General features: G+C 37.7%; 1 protein-coding gene across 7 annotated transcripts in view; it reads right to left on the reverse strand.

Annotated features, from left to right (window-relative positions):
* The window catches only part of PLSCR4 (phospholipid scramblase 4), a 148,390-nt gene that overhangs the window by 9,419 nt on the left and 111,923 nt on the right, over nt 1-27,048 (reverse strand). For 4 of the 7 annotated variants that reach the window (XM_047727206.1, XM_047727163.1, XM_047727184.1 and 1 more), the window contains 4 exons: nt 11,760-11,996; nt 11,155-11,182; nt 9,751-9,861; nt 355-590 (listed from right to left, as the gene is read on the reverse strand). In XM_047727206.1, coding sequence (XP_047583162.1) covers nt 355-590; nt 9,751-9,861; nt 11,155-11,161 — 354 coding nt within the window. In that variant the 5' untranslated portion in view covers nt 11,162-11,182; nt 11,760-11,996. Of the gene's footprint in view, nt 1-354; nt 591-9,750; nt 9,862-11,154; nt 11,188-11,759; nt 12,008-27,048 lie in introns of all 7 variants that reach the window. The other 3 variants (XM_047727173.1, XM_047727213.1, XM_047727220.1) reach the window with 3 other exon arrangements.

A 27,048-nucleotide genomic window follows, 5' to 3' on the forward strand; every position in this document is an offset into this window, starting at 1 on the left:
GTTCTGTTCTTCGTGTTGTTGTTCTTGGTGTTAACTCTTTACTTCTATGCAAACGACACCTCAACGAGCATCTTCAATAGTTTCTCCTCTGTTCCTGTTCTTTAAACTGCCTTCCACAGGACACCTTGCATATCTTAAAATTCAACATATATTCTTTAGACAGCCGTACCAATCCCTGCACTCATCTTCCCTTCACATTTCTAAAATCAGGACCACCACTCCTACGGTCTCATAAACAGGACCTCTGTCATCACTGACCCATCACCTTCATCCACTCTGTCCAGCTGTGGATCTCTTTCTGTCAGATCCCCAGTGATACTTCATCAGAAAATTATTTGGACTTGTGTGGAGTACCTGGGTTAAGTATTCCAGACCAGGAGGACAGTTCGGCATAAGAGCAGGGCCTGGCATCCATGTGATTGGAACAGGCTGATTTGGCATATGATATTTGCCAGGCTGGTACTGGATAGGATGGATACCAGCTGGTAGCTGGTATGAGGGGAAGGCACAGGGCTGCTGCGGGCTGTAGTATCCCACAGGCAAGCCTCCTGGGTAGCCTGCAGGTACAGGGATAGCTGGTCCAGGGGGTCCTGTATCCAAGAACAATGAAAGCGTTAGACACTATTAACACTACAACACATTGGAAGTTAGAATGACCTTTTACATGAAAAATGTATGTGTCACACAACATCCACTATAACATGACCCATTTTCGGAAAGTGTACCATGCACCAACAACGTACTAAGGAAGGGGCTTTACATATTAACTCATTTAATCCTCTGAAACCTTATTTCTGAAGGTTTGAAACATCGAATAACATGTTGGCTTCTCTGTATTAGGTTTCTCCCTTGGAGATAATAGTATACCCACCCACTGCACTAGGTTGTAGTGGGATCAGCACAAGACTTAGCAAACAATTAGCACTGTACACTGATGTCATTATATTCATGTTTATTGTTATTATTGTTTAAGGTCACAAAGACAGTAACTTCAAAGGGATGTTTTTAATGATGGCTATGAAATTCCAGACCAGTTTTATCACTCCAGAAAGAAAGCCCATATCCATTAGCAGTCATTTCCTATCATCTTCCCTGGCCCCTGGAAACCACTGTCACTGCAGAGTTCCCTAACCTGGACATTTCCTATAAATGAAATCATGTAACATATAGCCTTTGTGCCTGGTTTCTTTGATTTAGCATAATATTTTCAAGGTTCATCTGTGTTGTAGCAAGTACTAGTATCTCATTTCTTTTTATGGCTGAGTAATATTTCATTGCATGGACATATCATATCACATTTTATGTATCCATTTCTCAGTTGATGGGCATTTGGGTTGTATCTACCTTTTTGCTATTATTTATAATAACACCGCTGTGAAATTAGTGTACCAGTTTTGGTGTGAACATAAGTTTTCAACTCTCGAGTACGTACTTAGGTATATAGATTTTTTTTTTAAAGATTTTATTTATTTATTTGACAGACAGAGATCACAAGCAGGCAGAGAGGCAGGCAGAGTGAGAGGAGAAAGCAGGCTCCCCGCTGAGCACAGAGCCCGATGTGGGGGCTCGATCCCAGGATCCTGAGATCATGACCAGAGCCAAAGGCAGAGGCTTAACCCACTGAGCCACCCGGGCGCCCCTCGAGTACTTACTTAGGAATGGAATTAGCCTTAATGTTTTAAGGGAATGCCAAATTGTTTTCCAGAGTGGCTTCTCTGTTTTACACTCCTACTGCTGAACTCATTTATGAGGGCTAGTTGTTTGTACGTGTGTGTATTCCTTAGGGTTTTCTACATATAAGATGATGTCATCTGCAAGCAGAGATAGCTTTGCTTCTTCCTTTCCAATCTGGATGACTTTTATTACTTTTCCTTGCCAAATTTTCCCGGCTAAAACCTCTAGCACAATGTTGAACAGAAATGGCATGAAGAGATATCCTGTCTTGTTCTTGACTTTAGGGGGAATGCTTTTGGCTTTTGCTATTGAGAATGATGTTTTTCATAGATGCCTTTTATTAGGTTGAGGAAGTTCCCTCCTAATAGTTTGTTAAGTGTTCTGAATCATGTGGGATGTTTCACTTGGCCAAATACTTTTTCACTTGATCAAATATGATCAATAATATGATCATATGATTTTTGTACTAATCCCATTAATATGGTACATACATTGACTGATTTTCATATGATAAACAGACCTCTCACACTTGGGACAAACTGCACTTGGTCATGGTGTATAATTCCTGTTATATGTTGCTGGATTTGGTTACTACACTGCTGGTATTTTGTGAGCATTTTTGTCTCTGTATTTATAAGGAATATTGCTTTATAATTTTCATTTCTTGTGATGTCTTTGTCTGATTTTACTAGTAGGGTAATACTGGCCTCACAGAATGGGTTGGGAAGTAAGTGTTCACTGTTCTTACATTTCTTATAAAGGACTGGTATTAAAATCTTCATTAAGCACTTGGCAGAATTCACTAATGAAGCCATCCAGACCTGGGCTTTACTTTGTCAGAAATTTTTAAATGACTAATTCAAGCTCTTTGTTTGCTATATAGCTCTCTTCAGAGTTTCTTCCTGGAGTCAGTTTCAGCTGTTTCAGTCAGTTTCAGCTGTTTGTGTTTTTCTAGGAATTTGTCTATTTCACCTAGGTTTTCCAGTTTGTTGGTATACAACTGTTTATTGTATTCTCTTGTGATACATTTTAATTTCTGTAAGCTTGTTAGTAATGTCTCCATTTTCACTCATGATTTTAATACATTGAGTCTATTTTTTTCTTGGTCAGTCTGGCTTAAGATTTCTCAATTTTGTTGACATTTTCAAAAACCAACTTTTGGTTTTGTCAGTTTGGCTTATTTCTTTTCTTTTCTCTATTTCATTTACTCCTACTTTAAATTCTGTTATTTCCTCCTACTTGCTTAGGATTTGACTTCTTTCTAAGGTGGAAAGTTGGGTTACTGATTTGCAGTCTTTCTTCTTTTTTAATGTGGGTGTTGATAGCTATAAATTTCTCTTTTGCTTCTTTTTAGATTTATTTATTTGTGAAAGTGAGGGGAGAGGCGGTGTGGGGAAGGGGAGAGAATCTTAAGCAGACTCCCTGGTGAGAGCAGAGCCTGAGTGGAGCTCATAGCCAACTGAGTCACCCAGATGCCGCTCTCTATGCTCTGTTTTAATGATTTTTTATTTATTTATTTGACAGAGAGAGATCACAAGTAGACAGAGAGGCAAGCAGAGAGAGAGAGGAGGAAGCAGGCTCCCTGCTGAGCAGAGAGCCCCATGCGGGACTCGATCCCAGGACCCTGAGATCATGACCTGAGCCGAAGGCAGCGGCTTAACCCACTGAGCCACCCAAGCGCCCCTCTATGCTCTGTTTTAGCTGTATCCCATAAGCTTTGGTATACTGAGATTTTTATTTACCTCGAAAGTATTTTCCAATTTTTCTGTTGTGATTTCTCTCTGCCCTTTTGGTTATTTAAGGGTGGGTTAATTTCCTCAGATTTCCCAACTTTTCTTCTATTTTTATTGATTACTAATTGTATTCCATTGTGAAATATATCTGATTTTACTTGTTTTAAGTTTATAAGACTTGTTTTATGGCTTAATCAGTAATCTATCTTGGAGAATGTCCTATGTGCACTTGAGAAGAAGGTGTATTCCACTGTGGTTGGGTAGAGTGATCTGTGCGTGTCTATGTTTAGTTTGGTATTTGGAGTATGGTGTTGCTTACGGCTTCTATTTCCCTTTCGACCTTCTGCTTAGTTGTTCTATCCATTACTTCTGCTTAGTTGTTCTATCCATTACTATCCATTACCAATTTCCAATTCTTATTTACTGAATTGTCTATTTAACCACTGAATTCGGTATTATATATAATTGTTATGTCTTCTTGATGAATTGACACTTCTATTATTGTAAAATGTTCTTCATCTCTAATAACAATTTTTGCCTTAAGGTATATTTTGTCTGATGTAAGCATAGCTATTTCACTAATTCTTATCAACAACGAAGTTTGAGAAACATTATTCTAATATAGTGTTTTACAATCTGTACATACATTAGTGGTTTATGAAATCAATTTAATGATTCACAATTAAAATTTCTTAAAATTTACTACACTAGAATAAATAGAAAAAAAAATCAAACTGTATTGCCCATATGCTGTTTACTCACTATGCTGAGTATTACTTGATGAAATATTACATTTAGTATACATATCATAAATATATATGAATATTGTTTTATATAAATATATACATACATATATATATTGTTCACTGTGGGTCATAGTAGATTGTCATTAAGAATGTTTAGGGGGTCATCTGGCTGGTTTAGTCAATACAGCACATGAATCTTGATCTTGGGGTTGTGAGTTTGAGCCCTACACTGGGTGTAGAGTTTACTTTAAAAAAAAAAAAAGAAAGAAAAAAATTAAATAAAAAAAGAAGTTTGAAAGTCGGGGACTTAAAGAGCCTTTTGTTTAGCCAATGTAAAAAAGAAAAGATCCTATTTTAAAATGGAAAAGATGGAGAAAAGGTCACAAAACTGTGATGCATAATCACACAGGAGTTTGTTTTCACCATAGTTGTAAACAGTTTTATTGGAAACAAATCTTACCTAAATATAGGTTAAACTGAGTTTCTTTCTAAAAATTGCTATTTGTTCATAAAATTACTGTTTATAATGTGCGTATGTGCATGTATCTATGTTTTCTTATACTGGGATGTTGGTCCAGAAGACAGCAAGGGGGGTCAAAAGCGGAGATTCACCTCCTGTCTAAGTAAGTGCACGGAAGGGAGCAGCGGGGATGGCTGTAGCATGGGCTGTGATGCTGAAGCTCCACAGAGGGGTCCTACTTCCTGAAGCAACCCAGGCTCTGGGCCTGCAGCTCTACAGTCTGGGAATCTGGTCTCTTTTTATAATCGAAAAGCAATGCCACACAGCTGTGTAGGGTGGGGACTGACACTTCCTGACAAATGTGAACAGTCCAGTGGTGGCTGTTTTTTGAAAATGTCACTCCTGCAGAATGGAAAAAGACCTGAGACAGGGGGTAAGGTGGAGACAATGCTCTCTCTTGGAAAACCCAAAGAACTGGATCCCAGACACCGTGCAGAGCAGGAAGGAGCTCCTATTAAAGAAAGCTAGGTTTACTATATATGACAAAAAAGGTGAGAGTTAATACTTGCTGAGCTGTTAATATGTTTTAGGCACTGTTGTAACTACTTTACAGATATTAAATCTTGTTAACTAAGTATAAAACTCATGTGGTAGGGACTATTATCATTATTATCCTTAACTTACAGTGGGAAAAAACGGAGGCACAGGAGGATAAGTAACTTGCTAAAGAATCAATAGTATCAATATGTGACAGAGTCAGAATTAAAACTCAAGCATTCTGACTGCGGGGGCACGTTTAATTAAATTAGGCTAATACTGCCTTTAGATCAGAGGCTAGGAACATCTAAAATAGGACTCTGTGGATGGTGCTGAAACTATAGACTAGAAGAGCAGCTCTAGCTGGCAACTCTTTTTGTAAGGCGTTAAGTTTTGTGTGCACACACACGCACGCGCGCACACACACACACCTCCTATAGGATGTCACGGTACAGAAAAAATGGCTCAGCAGATAGAAAGCTGGCTTTGGAAAGAGAAAGCAGTTACCAGCATACAGGTAAAGCAGTGGTCTGGGGTCGGCCAATGCTGAGGAAACCAGCCACTACCAGGAAGGGATATTCTCTAAGACTTCCAGAAGTTGTCTGGGATGAGAAATAAAGACAGACAGCACTTCCTTTAAGGCAAGCTGGACGGAGGGTCAGATTCCAGTGATTTGGGCATTAAAGGTAAGAGTGGCTTTTGACGCTCATGAAGTCTGGGACATTTTGGTTACTGGTTACATTTTGGTTTTCAAAATCTCACTCAGGAGCATATGAATTGTGGAACCCTTTCTTCTAATACTGTCTGAGAACAAGGACAGGAAATAAATCAAACATCTGTCTATTTGGAAAACATTCCACAATGCCATTTCAAGGACCAGCTACTGTGTTTGATGCTAGACACAGAAAGATGTAGAAAGATATGTCTGAGGACATTCAGTTCTGCAGAAAATACACAGATTTTTTTTTTTATTAAGTGAATGGCTATCATGAGGCAAGTAACTCGTGGGATCAGCGGTAGATTCATAGTGTGAGAAGAGATTAGAGAGGAAGGGTGCCCAACCCAGGCAGAGGAGGATGTTAGTGCTAACACATTAGACCCAGCCAGTGCCCCCACAACAGGCAAAGGTTTTACAGGGAGAGCAAGTGCTCAGTATTGCAAGCGGCAAGGCTATGTACTGAGATTTAGCAGACAGGCCAGAAAGGAAGATGGGGAGGGACTGAAGGTTAGGAAAGATCTATACTTTGTGCAAAGAGTAAGCTGCATGCCAGTAAAATAGAAAGTGAAGCAACTGGACTTACACTTAGACCCTTTATGAATGAGGTTCAATTAGGAAAGTTAATTACAGGAGTAGAGATGGAAGACAAGTTAATCTATAATGTAAGGAGTAGTAAGAGGAGCAATAAGAAGGAATATTGAAGAGACGGTCCTGTCTCAGTAATAGACTGGATATGAGGAAAAATTCTCAAGTTCTGAGACAGATCCCTGAAACCTCCAGAGGAGGGAAAGAGTAGAGGGTATGTGTTCTGGTGCAACAGGCCAAAGTTGAATTGCAGACCAATGAATTTGATGTCCAGGGCCCTTCTGGGAGAAGTGGTCTATAGGCAGTTGGAAATGCAAGTTCAGAGCACAGGAAATTGATATGGGTGAGTGCTAATAGATCCTTAAATGGTTAAAAGTAGTAAGTGATCTTACAAAGATCACTCAGGAGAGTGTGTGAAAGGTTAGATGAGTGAATAGGTGGAACAGGGAGACAAGGCAGGGCAGGGGAGTGACTCAACCGTGGGAAATACTAGTTCCTGAGGACAGAGGACATACAGGTTTTGATAGAGACTGAGTCAGGAGAGACTAAAGGAAACATAACAGTAACTAGAAACAATGTCAAATTAGAGCTACATGAGAAAAAACAAAAACAAAAAACCCTAATGTCCTTAGAACAAATGGAAGAAATTCCATGTTTCAGTTTGTCATGAAGAATATACTTCAGTTCCTTTAAGAACTGTGTTTAAGAGCACCCAAATTAGACTGGAAATCAGATATCCCTGCCCCCTTTTTCTGAACTACTAAAAACAATGCAACTAAAAGTCCTATAAATAATCTTAAAAATACTGTTTTATCACTTCAGTGAGTTGCTTAATTCTTAAAATATTAGCCACATGATTTTAAATATAAAAGTACCTCATGTAATAAAAATTGGGGATCATAAATTAGAAAATTATAATTTAGATTATGGGGTTATTCAGTATAGATTATATTTCTAAGAAAAATTATATATATGTTTATGTAATCAAATGATTTCAATTTCCTTCTTGTGCATTACAGGGCCACAACTGGCACCAATCATCATAAATAAATATATAGTTCAGCCACTAGGTGGCGATCATAGTGAATTTTTTGTTAAAGGTATTTTTTTTTTTTTTTAAGATTTTATTTATTTATTTGACAGATAGAGATCCCAGGTAGGCAGAGAGGCAGGCAGAGAGAGAGAGGAGGAAGCAGGCTCCCTGCTGAGCAGAGAGCCCGATGTGGGGCTCGATCCCAGGACACTGGGACCATGACCTGAGCTGAAGGCAGAGGCTTTAACCCACTGAGCCACCCAGGTGCCCCTGTTAAAGGTATTTCTAACTGAAAATTCAGTTCTATGCTCTGCACCATGATGTTTTTCAACTTATATAATAATTTGATTTGAATGATACATCCTATGCTCTTGCTAATTTTTTGAAACGAGAGGAATAGACACTGTCCCAGACAAACAGAACATGACTTATAACCAATGTTACTTAGAAACCTCTGTTCTAGGGACACCTGGGTGGTTCAGTTGGTTAAGCTAAGCGGCTGCCTCTGGCTCAGGTCATGATTCCAGAGTCCTAGGATCGAGCCCCATATTGGGCTCCCTGCTCAGTGGAGAGCCTGCTTCCACCCCCCCGCCTGCTGCTCTGCTTACTTGTGCGTGTGCATGCTCTCTGTCAAATAAATAAATAAAATCTTTAAACAAAATTTCTGGTCTAGTGGAATCTAGATTCTTGTATATAGGTGATCCATGAATATAAGATAGATTATGTGGATCATGTTGACAGTCACTGAAGTAAATTTAGAAAAATGGTCAAATACAGTGTGATTATAATTTAGGACTGTTAAGACCTTGGATTTAGCAGGAGTTGAGCCAATAATGAGGGGTTATATTGGACCAGAAATGCATATGTATGGGGAAAAGGGGGAAAGGAAGCCCTGCTGTTTTCAGAAAACACTGCAAAGGCAGAGGTTAACTGAGTTCTGCGGATCTTATGTCTAGAGCCAAAACAACATTTTTACCATTATCCTGTGAGTACTGGGGCTTTTTCTCCTCTTTCCAGACTAACTCATTGGTTTCCACCTCTAAATATACACTTAACTACCTATTTAGAGAAATGTTGCTACACCTTATCTATCATTTTCTAGGCCACTAAAATGTACTTGCAAACAACCCTGATTATTTCCTTCCTTACTTCAAGTCAGTGTATTTCTAATTTTAAAAAATTTTACACATTGCCTACTTTTTAAAAAGACAATAACTCAAATTTCCACTACCTTTATGAGTATCCATTTCACTGCATCACCACCAGTAGTGCATTCAGACTTATAAAAATATTTGTATAACTCCTTAATCAGCACTCAAGGCCATTCACCTCCATTTCTCCCATGAATGTCTCCTATCAGACTTTCATGACCTTGGGATTTTTTCTTCTTTTTTTTTTTTTTAGTTTAAATTCAATTAATTAACAGATAGTGTATTATTAGTTTCAGAGGTAGAGGTCAGTGATTCATCAGTCTTATATATTACCCACTGCCCAAAACATCACATGCCCTCCCCAATGTCCATCAATGAGTTACCCCTCATTTCCCCACCAAACCTGTGGTTTTGTGTATACAACTCCTTCTGCCAGGGGTGAGGGGTTGTTGGAGGGAAGGGGGCGGGGTGGGGGTGGTGCTTGAGGGGTAGAGAAGGGAAAAAAATGAAACAAGATGGGATTGGGAGGGAGACAAACCGTAAGAGACTCTTAATCTCAGGAAACCAACTGAGGGTTGCTGGGAAGTGGGGGAGAGGGATAGGGTGGTTGGGTGATGGACAGTGGGGAGGGGATGTGCTATGGTGAGTGCTGTGAAGTGTGTAAGCCTGATGATTCACAGACCTGTACCCCTGGGACAAATAATACATTATATGTTAATAAAAATAATTTAAAAAAATACAGTTTCTTCTGCCAGAAAGAAGTCCCTTCCTCCTTTTCTTTGAGTGAGAAACTCCTTATCAAGCCAGAAAAATCTGACTTCCTCAGTTATATCTTCTCTCAAATCCCTGGTGGAGTCAGTTACTGTCATGTTGGCCCTACAACATTCTTTTCATATTTTCATTATAGTGAAGAGAATGCCATCAGTGTTTAACTTCCTTCCTCAGTAGCCTACAAATATATTCTAATGGATTTCTAGTAAATTATTTGGCATCCTATAGGCATTCAATATTTATTTACTAAATCATTCAATTACACTAACTTTTAAAAGCAATCTTAACTATTAGTATGGTTTTCTGAAGAGGAGAAATAATCTTTCTGATTATTCAACCCACCTGGTATAAAATGGGAATTGTAGTCAGGAGGAGCATCAGGGCTTGGATCAGGAGATTTTATTTGATTCTCCGTTTCATCTGTAGGTTGTTCCGGGGCTGTGGGGACCACGCCTTGGGAGGACAGGTAAAGGGACATAATTCACAATGGAAGTGATAATGTGATAAGAGAATATATTCATTTTTTTCTTATCAAGGAATACAAGTAATATGAAATACACATATTTTTAAAAGACACATAATTCATCATGTATATGGGCTAATTATATTAGCCTATTAATATATATTGATGAATTTTCAGGCTGAATATAGGCTTAAAAAAAAAACTAAGCAATTATTTATATTGTGCTATGATCAAAGCAATACACTTTCATGCTAGTGGTTCAGATGACTTCATGCTGATTCCTACCTACATAAACTCCTGGCACATTTGCAAAAATTATTTTCCCCACTATATAATATGGAGAACATAGTCATATGTAGAGTGAATCTTATTTTTTCCCTAATCCTTTTTGTAAAATGACTGTCTTTAAATAAATTCAAAACATCACACAATAAATATGTAATGGCTTAAAACACAGTGGTGCCGGGGCACCTGGGTGACTCAGTCATTAAGCGTCTGCCTTCAGCTCAGGTCATGATCCCAGAGTCCTGGTATCAAGCCCCGCATCAGGCTCCCTGCTCAGTGGAAAGCCTGCTTCTCCCTCTCCCTCTCCCACTCCTCCTGCTTGTGTTCCCCCTCTCTCTGAGTCTCTGTCAAATAAATAAATAAAATATTTAAAACAAACAAACAAAGAAAAACACAGTGGTGCCACAAAGAACTCAGAGGCAGTTTAATCTAGCTCTCCAGTGAAAGTGATCTCGGTCACTGTAATTGCTGCAAGAAAGGGACTGAACTCACTTTGCATGATGCTATCTCGCCCCCTTGTTGAGATCAGAGACATGTCTCCGTGTACTCACTATAAGGAAAAATTCTGATTCTCTTAACTGATTTTTATCTCTGAAAAACACAGATCCCACAAATGTGGTGTTTCTCTCCTATCATCTCTTGCACTGCTTGAAAATGCAAGACCTGATTCTGAGCCCTTCTCTCAGTGAGCAGGCTGTCATCACAGGCTTCTTACTACTCCTGTCCCTCTTTGCAAACTTACTTTCTTACTTTTTCCTTTATTTAATTCTCCCCACATACTTTAGAGATCTTTTAGTACATATGTGCCAATATAATTCCCTTTTAATCCTTTTCCGTTAAAGATAGAAATGTTCATATATATAAATAAATACATATATGGTTTCTCAAATGCTAAACAATAAAAAATAACTTCAAAAGGAAATAAAACTCCAATTTTTACAGAAAATATCACAAAATTCATAAATAAAGCCTACTGAAATTTATTCATAAAATCTTACCTGACATTTTGGAGAATTCCACCTAGTCCTGAAAAATAAAACATTTTAATACCTTGAGATAGATATATATGGTTACTATTATTACTTAGTGATACATGTAAGATTCTGTAATCTTTTTAGCTGCTAGTTGCCTTTCATTCATTCCCGCATTATGTCAATAAATACTTACTGAGCACTTATTAGGTATCAGGCACCAACACAGATGTTGAAAATACAGTAATAAACCAGAAAAACAAGTGCCCATCAAGCTGGAGATTTTAATTTAGAGGCATGAGATTAAAAACACATTAACAAATATTTAAGATTAAATCTACATTCTACAGTTATAAAGGAAACAAAGTAAAAAGTTGAGGAAAGACATGGATGGGGTCCAGGAGGCTCAGGGAAAGTCTCTCTGGGTCATAAACTTTGAGCTGTTTGAACCAGGAGAGGAGGCACTATACTACAGATGCAGGAAGGGAGTTCTAGGAAAACAGGCAATATGTGCAAAGGTCCTGAGATAGCACTGAGCTTGGGGTACTCAAGGGTGAGGAAAAGGTCAGATGTGACTGGGACCCACAGACTGAAGAGAAGAGAGTGAAGAGATGGAGAAAAGTTGATCATACCTGAAGACCAAGGCAAAATGTCTGGGATTGGCTGTAATTGCAGCTGGGAAGTCTTCGGAGGACTTGAATCAGTGGGGAGATGAGAGCTGAGTTATACTTTCTCTTGAGGGGGCACAAGTGGAAGTACACAGTGAGGATGGGATGGCAGCCGTAATCCCGGTGAGACCGAAGCTGGCTTAGACTGGGGAGGTCCCCCTGGAGAGGTCCGGGTGTGGTCAGGAGCAGAAGCTACAGGAGCTGCCGATGGACTGAGGGAAAGAGAGGAGTCAAGGATGAGGGTTGGGTTTTCAGGCCAGTGTATTGGAGTTGATGATAGTGCTGGAGAGGAAGATGGTGGGGAAATGGTAGGGACTGGGGAGGGTGGGAATCAAAAGCTCAAACTAGGCATGTTTTATTTAAGAAGAGGCCAGAAGAAGTATATTTTATTTTATTTAAATAGACAGTATATATACGTAAATATTATGAGTGTAACTCAAGAGAAGTAAACCAGAGGTTGAGATGAGATTTGAAACAAGGGGTGGGGGAGAGATTTCATTCAAGACTGAAAAAAAAAGTTATTATCGAGAAAGGAATTTTAGGATTTCTGAGTTCTGGATGATAACAATGAGCAACATCAACAAAGGCTATAATTTAGTGGATGCTTATCTAATGTCAGGCAACAGGTTGAATACTTTCCATACCTTAAATTACATTATCTCTCTCATATATAAATAGCCAAGCTTGCTAAAATCAAGTAATTCTAAATTCAAAGTTTCTTTCAGATTTTCTTTCCACTGTGTCATCCTGCTTATCAGATTACAAAATAGGGTCACTTGTGTAGTCTGAGCGAGTAGAAAGTCACCAATATGGATGAGGTGTGTCAAAGAAACTTCAGATTACCATATAAGATAGTAGTCAATATGGATACTGAGTTGACTCAATGACCATCACCACGACATAAGCCAGTATGTAGATTTCCAGCTAAAATGACTGTCTTGCCAAGCACCGATCAGAACCCCACCAGTCCGGCAACATTTCCACTCATTTCTGGAACTCGAGCTAGTTGTACAAAGTCCTATGTGTCTTAAAGGTTAAAAAAGTATTCTGGGGTGGGAGTGCTCCTGGGTGGCTCAGATGGTTAACCCTCTGCCTTGGGCTCACGTCATGACCTCCAAGTTTGAGATGGAGCCTCATGTCGAGCTCCCTGCTCAGTGGGGAGTCTGCTTCTCCCTCTCCCTCTGCTTGTGCTCTCTCTGTCTCTCTCTCTCTGAAATGAATGAATAAAATCTTAAAAAACAAAAAAAGTATTCTGGGGCACATCAAAAAGTTGGATCAAACTGCAAGTCAATCAAAGGAGTAGTACAAGGAATGGATCCTACTCCTTCAAGATGGTAATCTCTAGTGTTTAGAAATGAATGTTTCTAGAACCTTAAATCCTGGACACTCTTAGGAATACACCCTCAAGTGACTCTTGTACATGTATACAGAAGATACGCCGACACACTGTTCATATTAAAAGACTCCAGGAAACAAACTGAGGGTTACAGAAGGGAGGGGGATGGGGAAGGGTTGGGGTAAATGGGTGATGGGTATTAAGAAGGGCACATGTTGTGATGAGCACTGGGTGTTACATGCCACTGATGAATTGTTGAACACTACAGCAAAAACCTATGATGTATTATATACTGACTAACTGAACATAATTAAAAACATTTTAAAAAATTAAAAAAAAAAAGAAACTGAAAATATTCCCAATGTCCATCAATGGTACATTGAACAAGTAAATTCTGGTACATACCTATGATGCCAGTGAATACCGTAGTGAAAACAAATTATAGCCATGCACATCAAGAGAGATGAATCTCAAAATTACAACACTAAACAAAAAGGTAAAAACAAGTCATTGGAGAACACATATTATCCTTTAAGAATGTCCAAATGCAGGAAAATGAAACAGAACATTTTTTTCTGATATATACATGGGGGAAACTTTTAAAAAAATTAGGGAATAACACAAAATTCAGGAAAATGGGTACATGTGGAGATAGGGTGTGGGGCAAGTGTTTTGTCATGGCCCACAAGAGCTTGAAGTTTCTCCTAATGTATAGTTTACAGGGTGGTGGGTTCTCACTAGTCTTTAAAAGGTACATATATGTTAAAGATGCATATTTATGTGCCTGACATGATTTCACGATACAAAAGAACTGTTTGACAATTCCATGTTATGTATAACTTTCTAACTAATAAATATCTGTTATTCTTCTCTACATTAATCCTGGGAACAATGAAGAAACCATGATGGAAACAGTTAGAACAGATGATCCAGTGCCTTCTTGAAGAGGAAATTTTCCACCCATGCACCCATCCTCTACTCAACTATCTACAGTGGCAAATGGTAGAGTATAATGCAAAAGTGGCACATGTGAACAACTGCTTTATTTAGGGAAAGATTATAGGTTTGAATATTTTTATGTTCAAGGTAAACACTTGAAGAAGTACAGATTTCTGGACCCTAAATGTGAGGTAGTACATCTGGGGTCCAAGCCTGGAAATCTGTACTTTCAATATAACCCGAGTTCAGGCATGTTTGAGGCTGATCTCATGTAGAGAAAAATAACAGTCCTCAACCACGCCAGGCAAAGCTTTTCAAATCTGATTTAAGTGATTGAGTAACAACTTGAAAAAATATACCAAACTTTAAATTTAAAAAAATTATAAAAATGTTTTAAAAAGCAATTAACATCAAAGTAAAATATACCTACACATTGCCACACAGGCTGCAGGTGTTTGCAGGATTTGTTTCCCTCCCCCTCTCCTTTGAGGTAATGGTTTCTTTTCCTTTCCCACCTCAAATTCTCTTCCCTTGGTTATAAAATTTTACCATATAGTTTTATCCAAAACGTTACATAAGGCAGGATAATTTCCAGCTGGTACAGCATGAATGTTGTAACTTAATCCTCCCTTCGAATCCAGTAGATTGTTTTCAGATTTCCCAATCATTCAGCAAGGACAGAAAGTGCCATAGGTTGAAAAGGGACTGGGTTTTGGCTTTACAACAGATGGAATTCAGATTAGAAAACTGAACTGAGTCTCCACAACAAGTTAGCATGGTATGGTTCCAAGAGCTCTTAATTTCAAAAGTCTTCTGCATTTTTAGGGCTTAATAAGCTGCACAGGGGAATCTAAGCCAACTGGAACCTAATAAAGAGGGAAAGGAGACATGGGCTGGAGAGGATGAGGTTGGTGAAGCTGCGGTCTGCTGCTTGGCAAGGCAGCCCCAACACCGTAAATTGCATTCCACAGCAAGAGAGCATTTACATGGGACACCCCTGGCTGCTTCCAACCTTGCAGCTGTGCTGTATCTTGCTCTTCAATTCCACTCCTGTAAACAGTGACATGCTAGCAAAGTTCAGTGAAACCAGACTCTGGAGCCACACCATGGATATTTGAAACTTCAATCACAAAACTGAGAATGGTCAGTTTTTTGCAGTTGAGTATTTACTGGAATGTGTCCTGGCCTCTTGGCAAGGGGGCTTTTGGACATGTGATAATCTTGAAATTCTCTAGGCAGAAGTCTTGGAGATCTGCATTTGCAAACTAAAACCTTGGGCTTTGCCTGTTTCCAGTGCCTTCCAACAGTGAGAGGACAGAAAAGAAAGCAGGAGGTCACTGTACAATTCCTCTGCTTCTGACCAAGGGCAGGAAAAACAGCTAGGTCCTGTAAAGTCCTAGTCCATCTACCACAACTGGCCATTTGGGCTTAACATGGAACTGCTAGGAGATGATATCCTTTGTACAGAAGGTGGAATACTTGGAGGAGGGCAGACTTGGTGGCTGCTAGGTGATGTATGCCAGCACACTTCAGGTAGTATGAATAGTGGCTCAGATACACGGATCCCAGGTATCCCTAATGGCTGTGTGACTTGGGAGAGACTGTTCTGCTACTGGGTTATCTGTTGTGTCATGGGCAGCATAATTCACATTCTGGATCATGACAGACCACAGGACAACATACTTTACATACTTCATAGAACTGTTGTAAAGATTGACATGGTACACTCAGATAGCACTTTCATTTTTTAAAATTTTAATTTAATTTTATTTTAAAGAATTTATTTTATTTATTTGACAGAGAGAGAGAGAGAGAAAGCACAAGCAGGCAGAGCGGCAGGCAGAGGCAGAGGGAGAAGCAGACTCACTGCTTCTCTTTGAGCAGAGAGCCCAAAGTGGGGCTTGATCCCAAGACTCCGGGATCATGACCTGAGCCAAAGGCAGACGCTTAACTGACTGAGCCACCCAGGCGCCCCTAAACCCCCACAGCACTTTTAAAACAGTGCCTGGCACCCAGCAAAACCTGAACAAGCACGCACTATTACTATAATTTCACTAGGTAAAATAAACCAGCTGGTGAAGAGACCAAGAATAAATGTCTGTCTTCAAGTGTCGCATAAAAAAGAGCTATTTGCCGTTCAGCCATTTAACAGTCATCACTAAGCATCCCTGTGAAGACTTCATCCTGGGGTTTCAAGCTGACATCAATAACTCCTCATTGTCTACCAGCAGTGAGTATCGTTCTAGCAGACATGATTTTAGAAGTGCTGTTGGTAAAGAGTTTTAAACTGGAAAGAAATAGGAGAAAGAAAATGGAGGCATTGCTGGAGGGCTTTTTCCTATTCATAGCTAAATGAAAGACACATGAGTTAGAGCATTTCTTACATGTCTACAGGATTTGCTTTTAGATTTTAGTAGGAGTGATATTAATTATGTTATTCAGATGAATGGATTTATCTAGTAATGGACTTTAAAAATTGCAGACAATTATAGCTACATTAAAGATACCTCCTAAAAATTACAATATTCATTACCTCTCCAAGATATAAATATTGAGGTTTTTTTTTTAATTATCCTGCATTATGAAACATTGAGTACTTATATTAGTGTAGTACTTCATGGCATATATTCAAATGAGATAATATATAGGTAATATTACATTTGGTTTATTTGAAAGCCTTGATGAAACTCTTAATAAATGTAAATGGTATTTTTCAAGCACATTTTATAAACCTCTTATTTCACAAGAATCCATGCTAGGTAAATATAAGTTAATGTGCTAATAGTCCCGGGATTGTATACAGGCCTTGCTTAAATTAAAAAATACTTATTAGGTAGGATTTTATTAATCTCACATGTATTAATCATTTCTTCCATTTCCATAGGAAGCGATGGGTACTCAATTTCAGTGGTTACATGTAACTTAGTGTTAGTGTATATGGAAGATTTTGTCTAGCCTTTGTCCCAGGCTTTGGGGAGAAACTTCTGAACCCTTGGGATTTTCCAAGTGATGGGAGTGTCTTTACTAATCATGGTGGGCCCTTGGATCACCCCTCAATTTATGCTAAGGAGATGTCACAGGTTGGGGGCTGATCACGCCAAAAGATCACCATGTGAATTAAGAGGGTGATATTTTGGGGCACCTGGGTGGCTCAGTGGGTTAAAGCCTCTGCCTTCGGCTCAGGTCATGATCCCAGGGTCCTGGGATCAAGCCCCGCATTGGGCTCTCTGCTCAGCAGGGAGCCTGCTTCTCCTGCTCTCTCTCTGTCTGCCTCTCTGCCTACTCGTGATCTCTGTCTGTCAAATAAATAAATAAAATCTTAAAAAAAAAAAAGAGGGTGATATTTTGAGCTATGTTATATTTTACTTATCTCTTATCCTCTGGGGAGATGAGAGTGGCTGGAGACTTAGTTCAGCCACTTGGTTAAAGAATCAAGGAACCATGCCTCGGTAGTGAGACCCCAATAAAAACTCTGGCCAATGAAGCTTGGGTGAGCTTCTGGATGGTGAACACATCAGTATGTTGGGAAGGGAAGTTTTCTGACTCCACAGAAAAGAGGCATGAAAGTTTCAAATCTGAAACCCTACCAGATCTTACCCAATATGTCTCTTTCCTTGGCTGGCCCTGATTTTAACATAATAAAACCTGCGATGTAAATGTAGTACTTAGAATTCTTTGAGTCATTCTAGTGAATGAGAGCATGATGAGAACCCCCACATTTGTAGCCAGTTGCTCAGAAGTGTGGGTGACCTGGGGATCCCTGAAACTTACGGCTGGTGTCTTCAGTGGAGGCAGTCTTACTGGGGACTGAATCTTTAAACTTGTGGAGTCTGTGCTAATTTTGGGTGGTTAGTGCTTAGATTTTTGAAAGAGTTGCTAAACTATTACAAATAGAGGTAAAGATATATATTTCTCATCACAACAGTAAAACATCGTCATTTGTAAAACCTTGGTGAGTATAAAGAAATGAACATAACTCTTAAACCAACTTCCAAAAATAAGTGTTCTTAAAATATTGGTGTCCTGTGTGTGTATATGTGTGCATGACTTTATGTTTCTGCGTGAATGCATGGGGGGTTTTATAATAAATATTAGAAATACTGTGAACTAACAAATGTACGTGTTTAAATGCAAGGTACCAAAGACTATCTTCACTTATTCAAACTATTCCATTTTTATTGTTCACACCTTTCTAGTACTGTGACTAATATTATAAAATTTCCATTTACATAAATGTTGGTACACACACCTTATAATTAAATAATTTAAGAAGGATTTGTGTTCTATAGGTGAATGTTTTTAAAACTTAGGGAACACTCTGCCAAATTATTTTCTTTCTAGCAAGGCTCCTTCAGTTTAAACCCAAATCATGTGATTGACCATCTCTGTGTTAATACATATTACCTCCCTTTAAACTTTGCCAATTTGCTAAGTGAAAAGTTTCTTTTGTATTACCATGCCATTAAACATAATTCTTAATTCAATAAATATTAAAAATACTGTGTTTCCTCAAAGAGAAATTTTAACTGATATGGTGCCTTACAGATTTTAGAGAATCACTCATGTGAAAATATTACAAAATAGCAGGTACTCACACCTGTATGGAAGGAACTTTTATTTACACATTCAAAAGGATTGTTGATTCTTCCTTTTTTAAGTGACCCTTTAAATATCTCTTGGTAATTAAAACATAAAACTTTTATTCACTTCTTTGAATGAGGCAAGACAAAGACAAATGGAAATTTGAAGGATGCCCAGAGAAAGAGCCCCCCAAATTGGAGGTTTAAAGGCAACAGGTGCATTGTGTTTCTATTTCGCTTGCTTATGGATTCTGGATTGAATATTAAAATAGCTCTACCCTTCTGAAAGAAAATCCAAATTAACACACATGTTCAGGGGTCGCCTCTGGGAAATCACTGCTGGTGAACAGACTAATTCAAATCAGATTTGACTGGACTATCCAAAAACATGGCTGCTAAGTCTCCCTAAATCTTACACATTTAGAGTTTAGCTATATTTTTTGCAGTAAATTCACTAAACTTATTATGTGTTCCTTTGCTTTTTTTTTTTTTTTAACCTTTTTAAATCTCCCATTAATGGATGAAAAAGGCTGGGATGTCCAAGAACTGATTATTATTTTTATGGCTAATATACCAAATCAAAATCTGATCTATTATTGATGATCTCTTTTTTCTTTAAATTGTATTTAATGAAAACACTTTAAAGATATCTTCACAGGCAGTATACAGATAGTAATTTCATAAAAAGCTTTCTAAAAGAGGTACTATAACAGAGGTGGAAACTGAGGCACAGAAAAGCTTTTCCCCAAGGTTGCACAGCCATTAAGAAGTACTGTCAGCAACTGGCCAGTAATCCAGTTCCTCCCAGGCTACAGCATGTTGCTGCTACACCCGTGCCTTCCTCTTATCCATACCTGCAGCCACACCAGAACTCTTCTGGTGAACCCCACCTCTGCAGTAGGGTGGAGTGAAGAAACAAGAGAAAAAGAAATAAAATCTAATGAGCTACTTTTCCCTGTTTCTGGTGATAGACAGTAGAATTAACAGGCAGAAACAACTAGTTCAAATATGCTTCTTCTTGAATATGAAATTCATTTCATAAATAGGTGGGTGTGATCTTTGAAATGTTCTTACAGTAATGGTGGTACATTTATATTAATCCATCTATTTTGGCTCAGCTAAAGTTTTGTGGATTATAAATACACTAATGCATATGTGTGATTTCCAAGGATAATGTTAGCTATAAATGTGAAACTCAGTCTACTTATTTAACTGAATATGATAAGTGAAGAATTCATTTCACACAAAAAATTCAGCAGTAAGATGTCTCATGACATAAATACAGCCAAGGAAGATAATGCTCCCTGCGAAACTGGCCCAAGGGGAGATCATGTTTCTAAAAGGAAGTACTGGGGTCTCAGCTATTCTACTGTGGCCCAAGAGACTTGATGGACCAAAAAGAAAACACTTTCTGTTTTGGAGGTGGTGGCATGTGGTGGAGAGTGAAGAAAAGCAGGTAGGCTAGTTGAGAGTGAGCCTCCTGGTAAGGAAGCTTAGAGAGAACACAGAGAGAAAGTTAGCAGGAATCACAAGCATAAACAGTTTTGGAAAGATAAGGGCTTTAAAGAGGATTAAATTTTGGTGGAAGCCCTAACTAGAAGGTAAGTTTCCTAAAGGAAGAAATTTCTGCTTATATTAATTCCCTACATATTCTGGATCATGACAGATCACAGGGTAACATACTTTACATACATCAGTTCCTCTGGATTAAAAAGAACAGGCTGTTGTGTATTCTAAATAAATTTAGAATTAAATTAAATTTCTTTATGTAAGGGCTTTTTGAATGTTAGCTGACCCACATGGAGATAGTTCCCTTAATATGCACGTTTTTGTCACTTTTGCATTAGTCTATATTATTACATTGTTCTCATAAATTATAAAATGTAATTCTCTTGACCACATATGACATCTACAACCCTGCTACATAGAAACAACTGAAAATGGTAAGTTTTCATACTACTTACCTACACTGTATATATATTGTATACTCTCATCTATTTATATGTTATTTATATACTTAAATATATCATAATACTAAACCACAGAGCTGGAAATAAGCAAACCAGTCATGTTTCCAAATTCTCAAACAGATAAGCCATCATTACATTCCAATGTAAAACAAACTGGAATGAGGCCAAATAGAAAATATGATTCTTTTTAATTGAAAAATTTTTATACTTTTTAGAGGAAATTTAAGGTACTATTAAAGAAGCAGTTAGCTGTAGAGAACTGAGAGGTTACCACTGATTAATTAAGACCCCAAATAAACCAATATAATATATTTAAAACAGTTTCACTAGGTTACAATTTTAGATATCATTTACTAATTATCGAGGAGGTGCCAGGAACTTTGTATATTTTGAGTGAAGTGGATATTATGACTTTCATTACACAGGTAAGGAAAGAGAATCTCAGAGTTTAAATAACCTGTTCAAGGTCAGTTTTATGACCTGGGGAAACTATGGTTTCAAATACCCTCATCAGAGGCCGGATTACTTTTCTAAATCCCATTGAAAATTGCCTTTTGTATTCTTGCTGCGCTGTCTCTCCTATCCCACCACCCTCACATTGCTTTCAAATTGCCCAATTCTCCTATTACTGCATTCTATAATATGAAAATAGGCCCTTCTACTGAGCTCCCTCTCACCTCCCATTTTGTAAGGTTTGGGGAATATATGTATAATTTAGAAAGAAATTCTGAACCCAGAGAAAAAAATTCATAACAGATCACCTGTTTCAGGTCTGGGTAAGATCTAGTAAACCTACAGTATCCTGTCTCTCCCAATGGATGCCATGACTTTAGCCGAGACAGAAGGATTAGGTAGCTATTTGAAGACTCTAGAAATGCCATGCAAGAGCATGGCAGAAGGCCGGAAATGGAAGAACCATAAACCAGAATCAGGTTCCTAATCTTCTTCTGGTATCCCTGCCCTGACAGGTTTTAAGGCAGTCTAAAACACAGTAGGTATGGTAAGCACCAGGGGCAGAGAAAACTCCAGAGGAAGCAGAGGGTAGGGGAATTTCTCAATATTTTTTTTCTTTTTTCACTTTCTCATGTCCCAGATCCTGGCAATTCCACCGTGGAGAAAGGAGTGATTGTATCCAAGGAGGCTCACAGATGCCTAGCAGAATCTTCCTCTGGATACAAGGAGCTGTGGTCCCAAAAGGATGGGGAGAAACTCTTTCCTTTGTTTCTTTTTTCTCTCTGTCCTCCTATAACTGGGTCTCGTATACAAATTAATTTGTGGGAAGTACACAGCAACAAAAAAGTAAATAAAACATTTTTTTCTGGCCCAAGAATTGAAATGGAGAGGCCCAGAAAGCTAATAAGGAGATTGGAGTGAAGAAGCAGCTCCAGAAAGTGTCCTAGTAAAGTTATTTATAAACTTCTGGGTTCATCCCTAAGTGATGCATGCATGGATCTGATCTTTTTTTTTTTTTTCCCAAAGATTTTATTTATTTGACAGACAGAGATCACAAGTAGGCAGAGCAGCAGGCAGAGAGAGAGGGGGAAGCAGGCTCCCTGCTGAGCAGAGAGCCCGATGTGGGACTCAATCCCAGACCCTGGGATCATGACCTGAGCCAAAGGCAGAGGCTTAACCCACTGAGCCACCCAGGCGCCCCCATGGATCTGATCTTAACAAAAACTTTGAGAACTGAAGAGAGACTGCAGTCCAGGTGTCAGGTTGGCTGCTGGACTGCAAAAGAGATCTAAATAGCATGACCAACGTTTCATAAAAATGAAAACTGACATTCAAATCACAACATACAGAAGTCTGGCAGAACCTATGACCTGAACCCAAAGGAGTCAACTGCCTGCCAATACAATGAGAAAATCAATTTCCTGCATAGCTTCTAAATAAGACTCTGAATCTTTTAACATAATATTCAAAATACAATATCCAGGATACAGTACATATGTACAAAAGACCAGAAAGGTCTCAACTCATGTGTTGAGAGCCACCACTAAAAGCACTACTCAAAAGATATAATCCAGAACATAATAACAGATTAAATACTATAAAAAGATTGAATTGCTAAAAAAAAAGACAGGAAATGAGACGCAGAAGACTGAGAAAGAAAACAAGCAAGTATAAATTCAAATACAGCAATAGTTACATTAAATATAATGTACTAAACATACTGAAAAAGAGACATATATTATCAAAATTGATAAATGGATTTTTTAAATGATCCAATAACATGCTCTCTAAAAGAAATTTATTCAAATGTAACGACAAAGTAGACTAAAAGGAAAAAGACAAGACATACCAAGCAAACATGTAAAAGAAAGATGGAATGTTAAGACAAACTGAAAACAAGTAACAGCTGAGTTTCCATCAGTAGATGAATGGATGGAGAAGATGTGATATGTGTGTGCGTACATGCGCGAGTGTACACACATGTGTGGTACCAGAATATTATGCAGCCATAAAAAAGGATGAGCTCTTGCCATTTGCAACAACATGGATGAACCTGGAAGGTATGATGCTAAGTGAAATATGTCAGACTGAGAAAAATGAAAACCATATGATTTCACTCATATGTAAAATCTAAAAAACAGAACAAATTAACAAAAAGCAAAATCATACCTATAAATACAGAGAACTGATGGCTGCCAGAGGGAAGGGGGATGGAGGATGGGCAGAAATGGGTGTGGTGGAGGGGGAAATACAGGCTTCCAGTTATGGAATGCATAGGTCACAGGAATAAAAGGCACAGCATAAGGATATATAGCTAGTGATACTGCAGTAGAGGTGTGTGGTGACAGACTGTTGCTACATTTTTGGTGAGCATAACATAACTCATAGAGATGTTGAATCACTGTGCTGTACACCCAAAACTAGTGTAACACTGTGTGTTAATTATACTCAAATTAAAAAATTTAAAGAATATGTCTGACATAAATCCTACCTTAATAGGCATGGGTTAAACAATTCAATCAAAGGCAAAGATTGGCAGGATGGGTATAAAAGGAAAAAAAAAATGGCCCAACTATATGTAGCATATAAGAGGCACAGTTTAGATTAAAAAAAAAAACAAACAGGTTGAAAGTAAAAGAATCAAAAGGTAAATACCATGTGAGCAAGTGCTAACCCAAAAGTACAGTGGCTATAGACTTTAAGACAAAAACTATTACGGGAGACAAAGAAGATATCTCACACTAACAAAAAGATCAATTCACCAGGAAAATGGAACAATTATATATACATGTGTACATAACAAGAGGGCCACAAAATACAAAAGCAAAACTGGTCAGAAGTGAAGGAAGAAACAGGTAATTCAATGAAAATAGTTTGAGACTTCAATATCCCATTTTCAATAATGAATGGACCAATTGGGCAGAAAATCAATAAGGAAACAGAAGACCTGAACATTTTTATGAACTAAACCTAATACTCATTGACAGAACACTGCATCCAACAATACCAGATGACATACTTCTCAAGTGTACATGGATCATTCTCCAAGAAAGATCATGCATCACTCCATGAAACAAATGTCAATAAACCTTAAAAGACTGAAATCATATAAAATCTTCTCTGAAAACAATGACATTAAATTTAGAAATAAAAAACAGAACAAAATTTGGCAAGTTCACAATACATGGAAATTAAACAATACGCTTCTCAATAAGCAACAAATTAGCAAAAAATTCACAAGGAAAATTAGAAAATGCCTTGAGATCAATGAAAATGAAAATAAAAAATGCCAAAGACTTATAAAATGCAGCTAGCTCCATGCTTAGACCCAAATTTATACTAGTTAATGCACATGTTTTTAAAACAATGTTTTAATAACCCAATCTTCCACTTTAAGAAAATAAAAAACAATTAACAGATTAAAACCAAAACAAGCAGAAGGAAAAGAAATAGTAAAAATTCAAGTAGAAAGAAAAAAATAGAAAATAGAAAAAAAGGTGAACAAAAACCATTTTTGCTTTGAGAAGATCAACAACACTGATAAACGTTTAGCTGAACTAATGAATACAAAAAGAAAGACTCAAATTACTAAAACCATAAACAAAAGGAGGCATATTGCTATCAACTATACAGTGAAAAAGGAATTATAAAGAAATAATATGGGGTGCCTGGGTGGCTCAGCGGGTTAAGCCTCTGCCTTCAGCTCAGGTCATGATCTCAGGGTCCTGGGATCAAGCGCTGCATTGGGCTCTCTACTCAGCAGGGAGCCTGCTTCCCCCTCTCTCTCTGCCTGCCTCTCTGCCTACTTGTGATCTCTCTCTGTCAAATAAATAAACGAATAAAATCTTGGAAAAAAAACCTGCTAAAAAAAAAGAAAGAATATGAACTACCATATATCAAAAACTTAAATACACTAGATAAAATGGACAAATTATTAGAAAGATATAATCTACCAAAACTAACTGAAGAAGAAAAAGAAAACCTGAATAGAATCATAACAAGAGATTGAATTAGTAATCAAATTTCAACACAGAGATCTCAGGAACAGATTCACTTTGGTGAATTCTACCAAATGTTTAATAATAAATATTAATCCTTCATAAACTCTCCTAAGAAATAAAAGTGAACATATTCCACCTCATTCTACGAGTCACTATGACCATGATATGAAAGTCAAAGACCTCACAAGAAAAGAAAGCTTACTAAAATCCCTTATGACTATAGATACAAAAATTCTCAACACTAGGAAACCAAATACTGAAACATATAAAAAGATTTCTATACCATGACCAAGTGGGAGTTATAACAGTAATAAGACACTGGTTTAACATACAAAAATCAAGGAATGATTAAATAATAAAAAATAAAAAAAAAACACAATCAGCTCAATAGATGCAGAAAAGTATTTGACAGAATTCAGTATCTCTTCTTTACCAAACAAACACCACCAGTGGACAACCTAGAAATGGAACGAACCTTCTTTAATCTGATAAAAAGCATCTATTAAGTGCCTCATGATTAAGATTATACTCCATGGAGAAAGACTGAATGTGCTCCCCCTAAGACCAAAGAATAAGACTAGAACGTCCACTATCACCTCTTTAATTCAATTGTACCAGAACTTCTATTTTTTTTTTTTTTAAGATTTTATTTATTTGGGAAAAAGAGAGAGAGGGAGAAGTAGACTTCTCAATGAGCAGGGAGCCTGGACACAGGGCTCCAACCCAAAACCACAGGATCATGACCTGAGTGGAAGGCAGATGCTTAACTGACTTAACTGACTGATGTACCCAAGTGCCCCTGTACTAGAACTTCTAGCCAGTTAGGTTAGAAAAAAATAATAACAAAAGGTATTGAGATTGGGAATGAAGAAAGTGACCGATCTTACACATAGACATTTGCAAGGAACTGCTAAAAATTATTAGAAGAAAGAAACAAATTCAACAATGTGGCAGGACATAAAATCAATAGGCAAAAATCAGATGTCTTCTATTCACTGGCAATGAATCAAACAAATAAACCAATTCCATTTACAAAAGTATCAAAAAATAACATGCAGGAATAAATTCAATGAAAAAGTATAAAATCTGTGTATTGAAAACTAAAAAATAATGTTGAAATAAATCAGATTTAAATAAAAGTACAAAGTTGAGATGGCAATACTCCACAAATTCAACTATACATTTAACATAATCTCTATAAAAATCAAAGTTGTCTTTTTTAAGGAATTGACAAGCTAAACATAAAATTCATATGAAAACAAAAGACAACTATAACAAGCCAAAATAATCTCAAAAACAAAGAACAAAGATGGAGGATTCACACTTCTTGATTTTAAAACTTACTACAGTTTTTCCAAAGAGACATCCAGATGGTTAAGACACATGAAAAGATGCTCAACATCACTCATCATCAAGGAAATACAAATCGAAACCACAACAGATACCACCTCACTCCTGTCAGAATGGCTGAAATTAGCACAAGAAGCAATAGATGCTGATGAGGATGTAGAGAAAGGGGAACCCTCTTACACTGTTGGTGGGAATGTGAACTGGTGCAGCCACTCTGGACAGTGTGGAGGATCCTCAAAAAGTTAAAAATAAAGCTACCCTATGACCCGGCAATTGCACTACTATTTACCCAAAGGATACAAAAATACTAATTTGAAGGGGCACATGTGCCCAGATGTTTATAGCAGCATTATCAACAATGACCAAATTATGGAAAGAGCCCAAATGTCCATTGACTGATGAATGGATAAAGAAGGTGTGGTATGTATATATGTGTGTGTGTGTATAAAATTACTCAGCCATCAAAAAATGATTATCTTGCCATTTACAATGATGTGGATGGAGCTAGACTGTATTACACTAAGCAAAATAAGTCAGTCAGAGAAAGACAAATATCATATTATTTCACTCACATGTGAAATTTCAGAAATAAAACAGATGAACATAGAGGAAGGGGTAAAAAAG

The sequence above is a fragment of the Lutra lutra genome, chromosome 1 (assembly GCF_902655055.1).
Source record: "Lutra lutra chromosome 1, mLutLut1.2, whole genome shotgun sequence".
Classification (NCBI taxonomy): domain Eukaryota; kingdom Metazoa; phylum Chordata; class Mammalia; order Carnivora; family Mustelidae; genus Lutra; species Lutra lutra.